Source organism: Neurospora tetraspora, assembly GCF_033439725.1.
Source record: "Neurospora tetraspora strain CBS 560.94 chromosome Unknown B0H65scaffold_7, whole genome shotgun sequence".
NCBI lineage: Eukaryota > Fungi > Ascomycota > Sordariomycetes > Sordariales > Sordariaceae > Neurospora > Neurospora tetraspora.
Window position 1 is genome coordinate 3,483,179 of NW_026944389.1, and position 12,214 is coordinate 3,495,392.

General features: G+C 51.2%; 5 protein-coding genes across 5 annotated transcripts; 1 reads left to right on the top strand and 4 right to left on the bottom strand.

The window, feature by feature from the left end:
- Nucleotides 1-1,450: 1,450 nt before the first annotated feature.
- On the bottom strand, nt 1,451-1,959 carry B0H65DRAFT_511759 (uncharacterized protein; the record flags this gene model as incomplete). Its single annotated transcript, XM_062828519.1, has 2 exons — nt 1,451-1,647; nt 1,788-1,959. 2 exons carry the CDS (start codon nt 1,957-1,959, stop codon nt 1,451-1,453), a joined length of 369 nt encoding a protein of 122 aa, XP_062678938.1.
- Nucleotides 1,960-2,760: 801 nt separating this feature from the next.
- Nucleotides 2,761-3,465, bottom strand: B0H65DRAFT_552301 (uncharacterized protein; the record flags this gene model as incomplete). Its single annotated transcript, XM_062829877.1, has 3 exons — nt 2,761-3,020; nt 3,125-3,338; nt 3,454-3,465. 3 exons carry the CDS (start codon nt 3,463-3,465, stop codon nt 2,761-2,763), a joined length of 486 nt encoding a protein of 161 aa, XP_062678939.1.
- On the bottom strand, nt 3,447-4,472 carry B0H65DRAFT_304083 (uncharacterized protein). The gene has a single exon (XM_062823187.1). The coding sequence runs from the start codon at nt 4,174-4,176 to the stop codon at nt 3,643-3,645; it is 534 nt and encodes a 177-aa protein (XP_062678940.1). The 5' UTR covers nt 4,177-4,472; the 3' UTR covers nt 3,447-3,642.
- A 1,560-nt stretch (nt 4,473-6,032) lies between these two features.
- Nucleotides 6,033-8,537, top strand: B0H65DRAFT_304092 (uncharacterized protein). Its single transcript, XM_062823188.1, has one exon. The coding sequence runs from the start codon at nt 6,126-6,128 to the stop codon at nt 8,298-8,300; it is 2,175 nt and encodes a 724-aa protein (XP_062678941.1). The 5' UTR covers nt 6,033-6,125; the 3' UTR covers nt 8,301-8,537.
- B0H65DRAFT_304093 (uncharacterized protein) lies at nt 8,538-10,868 on the bottom strand. Its single transcript, XM_062823189.1, has one exon. It carries the CDS (start codon nt 10,659-10,661, stop codon nt 8,775-8,777), a length of 1,887 nt encoding a protein of 628 aa, XP_062678942.1. The 5' UTR covers nt 10,662-10,868; the 3' UTR covers nt 8,538-8,774.
- Between the last annotated feature and the right edge of the window lie 1,346 nt (nt 10,869-12,214).

A 12,214-nucleotide genomic window follows, 5' to 3' on the forward strand; every position in this document is an offset into this window, starting at 1 on the left:
CGCCGGGCCGGGGGTCAAGAGCTGCGTGAGGCCCACAGCCAAATTTAGCAGGCCGGCAGGAGTGAATGATAAGGTTCTTTCAGTTTGCCGACGAATCAGCGATTGAGCCATCCGTGGTTGAATGCATTATGCAAGGAGACATAAACGGCTGTCCGCCGAGACTGTGTTGATTTTTGTGCAAAGGTAAGGATGAAATACAATCTAGTGCTGGTTTTTTTGTTAGCTTGGTACCTACTCCTGGTACACTGGACGAGATCTCTTCCGAATTGTCCCAAACCTTATAAGGACTAAATAAATGGTTAGGTACGGATCCGAAAGGCATCAACAAGATCCAATACGGTGTATTTTATTTTGGAAAAAGCATATTCACAGCATGAAAACGCCTAGGGAAGTTGACCCGAGGTCTCGAGCTAACAAACAAACCAGTATTGGACTGTATGTCTGTGGTCAAAACTTCAGCTAGCGGATACTCAAGTTTCCGGTCGTTGATTTCTGGCAAATGCTAGAAGGCTCATGTCATGAGTAGCAAGCCACAGCCCAGGTTCAAATTTCGTGATAAAGCAGGTACAAAGTGAGTCTAAGACTGAGATTGTCGCAGCATTATCTGACCCCAAGTGTCGCCGTCATGAGTGTTATAACCACAGTGGCGGTTATCCGGACCCCCTGAAGAAGCCAAACAGGGCGGAAGCAATCACCACTGCTCCCATTCCCAAGCCAAATGCCCACCCCGCCATTTTTGTCAGAATCGTGAAGAATCCAGCGCATGTTGCTCCGAGACTTTGGAGGATGGCGAACCAGCTGCCCGCAATGACATTCCCAATCAAAGAATGAATCCAGGCCGCGAATGATCCTATGGCCAACGGCATGAAACGTTAGCACACACTTGGTGTTCACGACCTTGCAAAGTGGTAGCACTCACCGGCCCTGACGCCAGCGGCAGCCCATCCAAGGATGGATAGAACGCAGCCCATCTTGAAGAGGACTGTTGAAGGTTACCTGGCGGAAAAGGTCAGTCATAGGTTTATTCCATGTGCTTTTTCACAAATTCATGCCGACCCGAAAAGTCGTTCTGATGCTTTGCTCACCTGGGTATAAAAATAATCAAGGAGTACGGTAGGGAGACGGTAGGGATCGAGAAGTACTAGACCATGACTAGAGTGGAGATGTGGGAGTGTGTCTTCACGTTGAGCTAATATAATCGCCAAAAGACTTCTGTAGGCCTCGTTCCATCATAAAAGTGGACACGCAAACGAGCGAAGCCGTCGGGGAAGGACACAACGTCATGATCCGGGATGGAGCTGGACGCAAGTTACCGTGAAATGTGAGGTATTCCTAGAATGTACTCATGAAGATGACAGAACAGACAATGACTGCGGTAATTATATATAATTATTTCCGAACCAGCATGTTAAGATGCTCAACACTCATCTGATGATGTCTTTTTTCCTCCTCATTTCTTGTTCTCCCCGCAACCCGAGATCAAGCACTCGGCACTGGAGATCCCAGTAACGAGCAATCCGGCTCCTTGGACAGCTCCGTTGACAATTGCGGCACCGTATCCACCCATCGCAGCACTCTGAGCAATAGAAAAGGCACTTCCAGCAACAACATTGCCAAGTGCGGCATGAGCTGCGGCTGCGGCAGTTCCTGGTTCATATCAGCATTTGTTCATCGAAGAACAAGACATGAGTGAACGCGGCAGGTGTACATTGAGACATGGTATTGTGTGAAATAAAACCTAGAACAGTATACTCATCATACATGGAGAATGGAGGCGAGAGACTGACCAGCGACAGGTCCAGCGGCACCAAATCCCAGTGCGGCAAGAATGGGTGCGGTAACTATCGCAGGCACAGCGACAGCGGCTAGCCCGGCGACGACAGGAATCAAAGGAATCTTTTGGACATTGTCAGCTCTGGCACAAGCAGGAAAGGGAGTGAAGAGTTCGCAGTGTACCATGTTAAAGATCCTTTCAGCGTTCAGTGTTGTAGGCTCTTCGTGCTTCAAAAGGGCAGGATGAATTGGTGAAGTTGAAGTAAGTGTTGATATGTGCTCCTCTCAAAGCTTGAAAACCCGAGCACTGGGTGGGTTTTATAGAGAGCCAGTTTCTCTGCCACAGTCGGTGTCTTCCTATACAGAAATGACATGTAGCTAGAGGCTTTCAACGCAATCCAAGACATTCAGATCATGGCCTTCACAAACAAGATCGGTTACTGGAAGATCAAAGAATTATTCTGTCATCCTTGGACAGAGTCGATGACTTCATCAACGGAAACGCGAAAGACCTGCCAAAATGTTGGGAGACTGTCTGGTGCGTTTAGTCGTTTGCAGGCCTGGGTATACAACTTACCTCTTCAACCTTTCGAAGGCCTCATTCCATCATGGTTGTAATGCGCAAACGAAGAAGAGCCCCGATTCAATGAATGCAAGGTCATGATCCGATACAGTCGGATGCAAGTTGCCGGATAAACCGAGAGCCCACACGTGTAGAAGTCCAGGAATTTAACCTACTTCTGAAGATCACACAACACGATCAGATCTAAGCGACGAGAAACCGCACGCTGGTTTGGTTACGTCCATCACCAAATCTGCTGGAAAAGCATACGCCCCAAGAGAAATAGGCAATAAACAGGATAACGACAAGTTAGTGATAGCAAATGTAGGGACCGAACACTGCGGCAACGGCTCTATGATCTGTGCCATATAGATCAAGGTAAATATTGATCACCAAACCCGCACGTAAAGCCGCATGACACTCGTCTAGTCCTTTCTCTTCTTCTCCTGGTCCTTTCTCTTCTTCTCCTGGTCCTTTCTCTTCTTCTCCTGGTCCTTGTCCTTTCCACAATCTGACACCAAGCTGTTCAGAGTGGAGAGTCCCGTAACAGCCAATCCAGCGCCTTGGGCAATTCCATTCAGGACCCCAACGCCATATCCGCCCACTGCTGCACCCTGAGCGATAGCAAAGGGACTGCCGGCGACAACACTTCCAATCGAGGACTGGGCCATCGTTGCAATAGTTCCTGAGTAGAGGTAAGATCAGCACTTGCTCCATTCGACCAAGGCAGTGGTAGTGATGACACCACACCATGCCTCTGCACATGGTACCTATTGTGGAATCACCGACCAGCGACAGGACCAGCAGCACCAAATCCTACTGTGCCCAGTCCAGCAATCGCAGGTGCGGTAAGTATCGCAGGGGAAGCGATGACCGCAATCCCAGCAACCTGCGCAAGGGAGGTCCAAGGAACCTTGGGAGTAGATTCACCTTTGGCACTAGCAGGAGAGAGGATGAAGAATACAAAATACCATGGTACAGGGCTGTTCTGTGGTTCAGGGTACTGTAATCGTAGAAGAGCAAGATGGGACAGGAATGTCGATGATGATGTTGTTGTAAACTCAGGATTTGAAAACTGGAAACAAAAAGATATCTTATAGTATTTCAACTTCTTCGACCATGTTCCGCATCTTTCCCTACAGGAGCCTGATGCAGAAGCATCACCTTGTTTTTTTCCGTTGGGATGCTCGACTGATGACTTCACGGAGAAACATTCGGTTGCTTGCAAAGGCAAACGGCTTTTTTGTTTCGATCAACGTCATGAGTGCTGTTGGATTTTGGGTCTCCGGGGAGGCCTGAATGGCCGCTCAGCAAGGTGTCCACGCTGGACAGGAACAAGAAGAAACAAGAAAAATCAAACCGCCTCCACGACCGTTCCATCTCCTTGCATCCCTGCGTCCTGCCACTACTTGTCGCCTTTTGAAGGCGCAAGGCGCTTCTGGCCTAGACGAGTACGTCCCTGGGTTTTGCGCAGAGGTAAAGCCACTACCGGTTAACATCCAAAACCCCAATGACTTAAAGGGCTGTGATGGAAATGTTGCCTGATGGCTATCAGCCTGACTGGACGTGGCTCCAAAAGAGTGAATTGACTGACATAGTTTGAACCCAGTGGCGACCAATACCATTAAAAATGGGGAAGTGGTCGGAATTAGGGTTAAAGCCACTATACCGGCCAATGCCATCGTGCCAGACAGGCTGAGCGTGCAGGCCATCGTGTCATTGTACTTGGGGTACTCATTGGCCTTATGACACAAGACAAAGCTTAAGAGATGTGGGCATAGGAAGGGAAGAGGGGAATGGATGTTGTGTTGTACCATCTGGAAAAGTTTCCTCGAGTCCATCGCCACTCAGCTTTTGATGTGGGCACACGGCAAGAGACGATTCAAAGTCGGAAAATAAATGTTCAATCTGTGGTTGGCGACCGAGAGGTTCGATGAGGGTAGTCTAGCCCAAGAAACTTTCCTGGGCGGAATATCTCACATTCTTCAGTTTTTTGTAGGCCGGGTCATCAACCAGGTGCCTTAATTACAGGATTTACCGTAAGAAAGCAGCTATTTCGAGCAATGACGATGAATTAGCCAGCTAGAACGTCGAAAGGCCGGCAGAAATCGAGAACAAAAAAAAAGACAGAACGGAGGTCTCCGTTGTTTGCAAGAAAGCCATCAGAGATCTTTCGGACCAGGTAAAAGTAGGTTGCAGACTTCTGAGGTGTCGGCGGCGTAATGCAAACAGTTCTCGTTGGTACGTGAGTGAAGATGGTACCTGCAGCGTAAACGCAAGATTCAACCGTCCTCTGCCGGCTCCAGTTCCCGGGAGTACGTAATGACTCTCGGGTATAGCCGCTCACGGGAGGTCGGCCGGGAGGCAAGCAGCATCGGCACGGCCGGGAATGTGATTGGCACAGGTCTCGGATGTCGTTGATGACTTAAAGAGTCAATGCCGCATCACAAACAGCCGGGCAGGGTAAGTACAAACACCCAACTCCGGACTCCGTGATCCACTCTGTTGACGGAGTGAGGCGTGCTCGGTGTCTCGCGTGATGCAGGGATGTTGACGCTTCACTTGTGAAATGCCAAGAAAATCATTGACATCTGATTGAGGGCATTCCGGGGTTGAGTTGACAAGGCACGCGGAGTAGGCGACACCGAGAGGCAGTCCGGAGCTCAGTCCCAGGGATGGCATTGCCCAAGCTGTCGGGAGCCCTTGCACGCCATTCGACGCCTTACGCCTTGTTGTTGACTCTCGCCTGGGTAACCCCGCCTGACCACCCAAGGATCTCTTTCCTGGTTCAGCGCAAACAAAGAGCAGCTGACTCGGTCCGGAAGTTGTGGAATGGTGGGTGAAGTAACGAATAGCGGCGCATTCTTCCTCAGATCGGAACCAGAAGAACAATTATAAGTCTCGTGGGACGCTCTTCATCTTTGAGACTCGCCATCCAACCCTCATTAACCACTTGGTTTCATATCTCCGAATCGCACGTCCCAGACACATCGTTAACAATCCATCTTATAACGCGGCACTGTTGGCCTGATCCACGATATATATCAACCATGAATCTGGACAGCTACTCACGACTCATTCCCTCAGACCAAGACGAGGACGTCAAGGCAGAGAACAAGGCTGGCGCGATGCTCGTGGCGCTCTTGATGCTTGTTGGGGTCCTTACGTTGGGCGCAATGATGTGGCACTGGAACAGCTAAAGAACTGAAAATTGCGTAACTTGTTCGGTAGGTGCTCAATCCGAGAACACCGTCATTTCATGCGATATCGATTGTCCTAACGAGTGGAGATCCAGATTCGAAGACCGGCGACAGCGGACGGGACTGGATGGCCAATCGCAGGTGACGTCGAATGAGAGCTCTCTGGTCATAAGTTGAAGGACGGCCGGAACATGACAGGATTATACGTTGGATTGATACCCGGATTTGAGGACTTGGATGGAAGTGGATGGACGAGGACATTGTCGATTTCTGGATGATGGCGTTTTGGAGTTTCGAGGTTGAACATTCCGACGTAGTCGGCGTCAGTGGACTTTAGCGGAGTTTTAGCGGGCCTTTAGCTGCATGCCACCAATGCGGGGAAGTGGATCGATCTGCTTTAGCTCAGGACTTGGCGTTTACGGTGGGGAACATTGACATCTGCTTGCAGACCGCCTTTGGCAGAATGAAAAATGCTCCACTAAAAATTTCTCGGACCTTTTGCGTGCTGTGCACATGTCGAATTTGGAGTTTCCTTGCTGCCGTCGGATCCTCCATTTTGGATCGCATCAAACATCAACTCCACATCCACCATGCCCAAAGACAACAAGCCCAGGAAGCGCGATAGCGCCCCTGCTATCACCGACGCTCGTTTTGCCAGTTTCGAGACAGACCCGCGATTCCAGCTGCCCTCGAAAAAGAACCTGAAGACCAAGCTCGACAAGCGTTTCTCCAAGGTCCTCAAAGATGCAGAGTTCACCGCCGTCGCAAAGGTCGACAGGTACGGCCGCAAGCTAAAGACCGACACCAAGAAGAAGGCTCTGGAGCGGCTGTACGAAGACGAGAGCGAGGACGACACAGACAACGAGGACAAGGAGAAGCCCAAGAAGGAAAAGAAGGACAAGAAGGCCGACGCGGAAGACGAGAGCGACTTTGAGGTCGAGGACGACGACATTGTCCAGCGCGAACTCGAGGCTGCCAATTCATACGACCCTGCCCGTGGCGGCGGTTTCTCTTCATCCGATGACGACTCCGACTCCGACGACTCAGATTCCGAAGACGAACAGCTAGAGGCCGAGGACGAGGCCGATGCGGAAACACGACCCGGTATCCACTTGCGCAAGGATAAGGAGGCTGTGGAGGAAGGTGAAATTACAAACAGAGTTGCCATCGTCAACATTGATTGGGACCATATCAAGTCGATCGACCTATTCGCCCTCTTCTCGAGCTTTGTGCCCCCAGGCGGTCGCATCGAGAAGGTTTCCGTCTACCCCAGCGAGTTCGGCAAGCAGAGGATGCAAAGAGAAGAGCTGGAAGGTCCTCCCCAGGAGATCTTCAAGAAGAAGAACGACTCAGACTCCGATTCCGACAGCGACTCCGAGGACTCAGACTCAGACGAGGCCATCAAGAAGGAGCTTCTCGAGGAAGGAAACGACCAGGACTTCGACAGTGACGCCCTCCGCACTTACCAGCTCGACAGGTTACGTTACTACTACGCCGTAATGGTTTGCTCCGACAAGAACACAGCACACAAGATCTACGAGGCGACAGACGGCAACGAATACCTCTCCTCTTCCAACTTCCTCGACCTGCGATTTATCCCCGACGATGTCACCTTCGACGACGAGCCCAGAGACGAGTGCGACAGCGTCCCCGCAGGGTACAAGCCGGTGGAGTTCGTGACCGATGCTCTTCAGCATTCCAAGGTCAAGCTTACCTGGGATATGAACCCTGAAGATTACGCGAGGAAAGAAGCTCTCAACAAGGCGTTCACCGGTAGCCGCAACGACATTGCCGAGAACGACCTGCGCGCTTACCTTGCGAGCGACAGCTCAGACAACGAGGAGGAGGAGGAATTCAAGGCCGAGGAGGCCGCCGCCGCCGAAGAAGCAGAAGAGGAGAAGACTTTGTCAAAGAAGGAGCTTGCCAGGCGCAAGATGCGCGCAGCTCTCGGCCTTGCTGACGAGCCCGTAGTAAAGTCGAAGAAGGATGCTCCGGTGGGCGAGATGCAAATCACATTCACGCCAGCGCTTTCCGCCAACGACAAGAAGAAGGGAGATGAGGAGAGAGAGGAGACAACGATCGAAAAGTACAAGCGCAAGGAGCGCGAGAGGAAGGAGAGGAAGAGGCAGGAGATGCTTGCTAGGAGGGAAGGACGCGATCCTAATGCCGCTCCTCAGCAGGAGGAAGAGCAAGGCGAAGGCGAAGGCGAAGATCTCGGTTTCAACGATCCCTTCTTCACCGCGGAGCCTGTGGCGCCTTCCAAGACGGCGATCCGCAAGGAGGAGAGGCTCAAGAAGAAGGCCGAGAGGGAAGCTGAGGAGGCTGCCAACGCCGCCGAAAAGGCACAGCTGGAGCTGCTCATGGCTGATGAGAACGGTGATGGTGGCCGTCTCGATCACTTCGACATGAAGCAGATTGCCAAGGTCGAGAAGGTCAAGGGCAAGAAGAAGGGCAAGAAGGGCAAGAAGGGTGTTGAGGGCAACGATGGTCTCCAGGAGGAGTTCGCCATGGACGTCGAAGATCCCCGTTTCAAGGCCGTCTTCGAGAGCCACGAGTTCGCTATCGATCCTTCTAACCCCAAGTTCAAGGCTACTCAGGGTATGAAGAAGCTGCTTGAAGAGGGAAGGAAGAAACGCAAGAATGGTCCTAGTGTCACGGAGAAGAGCGAGAAGAGTGAGAAGAGCGCTAAGAAGGTCAAGACTGACGATGCGGATATCGATGGTCTGATCAACTCGGTCAAGAGGAAGGCGAAGGCGAAGAAATAATTGCATCATGGGTAGCATAGTAATGGCAAGTTTTTGGTTTCTGTTGGTTCTCATCTATCTATTGTCCTTCACTGCCCACTCTTGCACATGGTCGTCGGCTTGAGGTTGTTTAAGTTGAGCAGGTTTACTCCCTTTTTCGATAATGGCTGCCCCCTTTTCGTGGATGGAGACGGAATGACGTACGGCAACTTCGCATCTCTTTCCCACCTCACCAATGTCCCTATCATATAACTTGTTACCTGCCGTCTACCAGTTCATCACTGCCATGTAAGTCCGAGAGCTTCTTGGATTGTTTGCCCCTTTTGCTTTTCTTGCTCTGTCTTTGCTAGAACTGAGCCCACGCTTCTGGAAGGGCCCTTTCGAGGACATTGGGCAGCTATAATTTGTTTCTCTAGCGTCTGCATCCCATCATCTCCATAGGCGTCCCTCTCATGTCATTCACGGTTCTTGAATGACTCAACCTTAAGTCAACCCTCAAGGTTCCTCCGTCAGATCCACACACGGAACCTCTTCCCCTCCCATTTTTACCGGCAGCCACTCGTCCAAATCATCCCTCGCTCTCTTCTTGCCGGTAGGACCCTTTTGGTTGGCGATGATAGCCACGGCAGCGTCTTCGGTAGGCTCGGTCTTGATGGCTTTCATTGCCTTAGGCGAAGCCAGTTTGCGTTCGCTCTTTTGCTCACCTCCATCGTCATTTCTGCCTTTGGTTCCTTGAGCCAATACAGCTTCATCGTTGTGGTCAGCGTCCGGCATCTCGATATCCTCCGTTTCGAGCGTTGCTTTTCCGTTCTTCGGCGTCTGTCCCTTCGTCTCGGCGGTACTGATTTTGCTTTTCTCGCCGCTGTGTCTGGCATCCACCACAGCCTCCTCTCCCTTCCCGTTCGACTCGCCAACGATAACTTGACCCAGCTTCTCCAGGTCGTCCACAACAATATCCGCCTGCTGTTCGGCCGCCGCCTTGTTCTCATACCTGGCCACCCAACAGGCTGTTGCTCCGATGGCCCTTGCCAGGCTAAGGTACTGCTTGGAGCAGCACGCGAACAGGACCTCATCTTTTTGCATTACTGGGGGATCGGTCGTCGCTGTACCCGTGTCGGCCTTGACTTTCTTGCTGAGTTTGCCGTCACTGTTAACAGCTCCCTTCGGAACGGCATCAGAAGGAACTACTAAAGGCAAAATCTCCGCCCTCCAAACCCTCGCAACCCTCTCCCCCTCAATACCACAAGCGTAGATACCATCCATCACCACTGTCCCCGCGCCTCCGCCTCCATCTGCCTGTCTAGAGGTACCTCTACCCAAACCCTGATACCCCCTCGCTCCCTTACCAGCGGCAGTGACGCCCATGCGTTTCATCAGCTCTTGGATTATCTTTACTCCCTTTACTGCCTTCGCTGGCGTCTTCTTCTTCCCATCTTTGTCTCCGTCTTTGCTTGAGGTCTGCTCGGGTGAAGAAGGTTCGAAGCCATCCCCGGCAATGAGAATAACCACGGTAACGCCCTGCTGCCTCATCTGCTTGGCGAAGGGCTCGAGATCGGAGTAGATGTCGAACTCGGAGAGGAATTCGTGGGTGTAGTGGAGGTAGGCTTGGGTCCAGAGGGCGATTGTGTGTTGGTAGTCGTACTGTTGTTCCTCCTGTGTCTGTGTGGGTGTGCTCGGGTCTTGGTCTATGGCTTTAGCTTTGCCTTTGCCTTTGGCATCTGATTTGGTAGTAGCGTCAGAGTTCGCTGCAGCAACAGCAGCAGTAGTAGCAGCAGCACCACCTCCTCCTCCAGCAGAAGAGGAAGCAGCCGGCTTGCCGCCGGAAGTCTTAAAAGCACCAAGCTGACCAAGAGCTTCGCCAAGCGTAACATTATGAGCAAAAGCGTTAAGAATCGCGGCTTCACTTGGTTGCGGGACGTTTGGGCCGAGAATGGCGGCGAAACAGTTCTGGATTGTGCGAGTGATGATGTGGCGGCCGTCAAGAATGGTGTCGTGGTGGAGGATGATGATCTTTGGCTTGGAGATTGTGGTGCTTTGGGTGTCTGTGGAAAGTGAGTCGGCAGGAATGGCGGATGTGGTGGGCTGTTTCGACTCGATCATGGAAGACAAGTGAGCGGTAGGGCTGGACGTGGCCTCTAGGGTGCTCGGTGGGGTGGTTGCTGAGGCGGTGCTGGGTGCTGTGCTATCTGTATCTGTGGTTGGTGTGACGAGGGGAGATGATGATGGTAATGATGGGCAGGTGGTCGGTTCTGTGTCGGACAAGGTGCGTTTGGGATCTGGCTTTGACGTGGTTGAGTGAAGGTTGGTTGCCGTGGTCGATGGCGTCGGGCTGTTGGTAATGGTATCAATGGAGGAGGCCTCCTTGGTAGGAGGTGAGTCCATTTTGAGGATATTCTGATTGACTCTTTTTTTTCCGAAGGTGTCAGCCGTCGGTTCCCGTTGCCGTATGTGGGCGAGAAGACGTGGACTGCGTGAGATCTGAAGGTGTAATTGTCTGCAAAGTAAATGCCTAGAAGCGATGCTTTCGAATAAAAATAAGAAAGGGCGCGGTGCGACGTTGATGAAAGCCTTCACTTTCTCGTGTTCGAGTCAAAGTTATTTGAAGGTGAAAGAGGTTGAATGTTCAAAAAAGGGCCCTTAAAAAGATGTGACTGCATTTTGTGTTGGAAGATCAGGAGGATGAGATGAGAACGTGGACATCTTGAATTTACCCTTTTCTGTGCTTCATTCATCCAAGAAAAAGACGCGATGACAGAGGTTTGGGAGAGGTTTGCTCGAATGCAAACGGCGGGCTAATCATCTGGTGTCACTATTCGGGCGTTTTTTCCCTTCCGCCACATCGCTGAGATTCTTCACCCGCACTATTGCTCTGGGGAATAGAGAATGATTAGATAGGGGTAAAGAGATACGATCAGTCAAAAGTAAGGATTGTTCTGTTAAAAAACTTGCGACCCGGCCTGGTGAAGTTATGATAACATGAATGAAGATGGGGAATCCGACCGCGGACATCTATACTTCTGTGCTAGTAACGGCGCGTCACACCCTCGTTGTGACGGAATAGCATGCCTCACAACTATATGATATTGCTTGGTGACCAGAACTGACAGCTTTGTTCACTTGTATCCTTTTGGAACATAGCCTGGGGGGAAAGCGATCCGCTAGCGCTGTGACGCTGGTGTTGCCCAAGCTCTTAGTAGGCAACATGCACGTGGTTGCTTGGAGATGAGAGCAATCATCAACGCGGGGTATAGCGTTCTCTTGGATTCTCAACATCAGATCTTCTTAGTACAGCCTCTGCTAGGCCGCATGCACTTTCGGATTCTAGCTGTAATACTAGGGCTGTAGGAGCTTGTTGGATAAGCTGGACAGGGTGTTACAGGCATTGCCTGTTCTGCGTGCACAGTATTCTCTTCCTGTTCCTCGCACAACAATCAAAGTCCTATCTTAGTGCTTGCCTGCGCCTCGTGACATTTTCCATTGATTGTACTTTGACCAGGGACCTTGCGAGGACGGAGCTACCTGCCAATGGGTTGGAGCTCCTCTATCTTAGTATTAGACTTTTCAAATCTTCGTCTTCATCCTTCAGCGGCAGGGGCGTAAAGTTGTAGAACTCGTTGCCCTATTCTGGGTTATCACAACCAAGTTCAAAGCCGCAGGTGGAATTCTGAGTTGGAAATGCCGCAATGGAGTGATAACCATTCACAAAACTGTGAGCTTCTTCTCATCATCCAGCATGGTTGATCCAGAAAGAGGAGTATCATTTCATCGCTCATACAAGCGAAATTACTAGTATGAAGGAAAGTCTTGAGTACCTTCAACACCTAGTCAGTGGTATAAAGCCACAGGTTAAGCCGCGATTCCCTGCATCCAAACCAAGACCATGTAGCTGTGACGAAGCTACTGCAAGTGTGTTGGCTCACCCAAGCACCACCAAG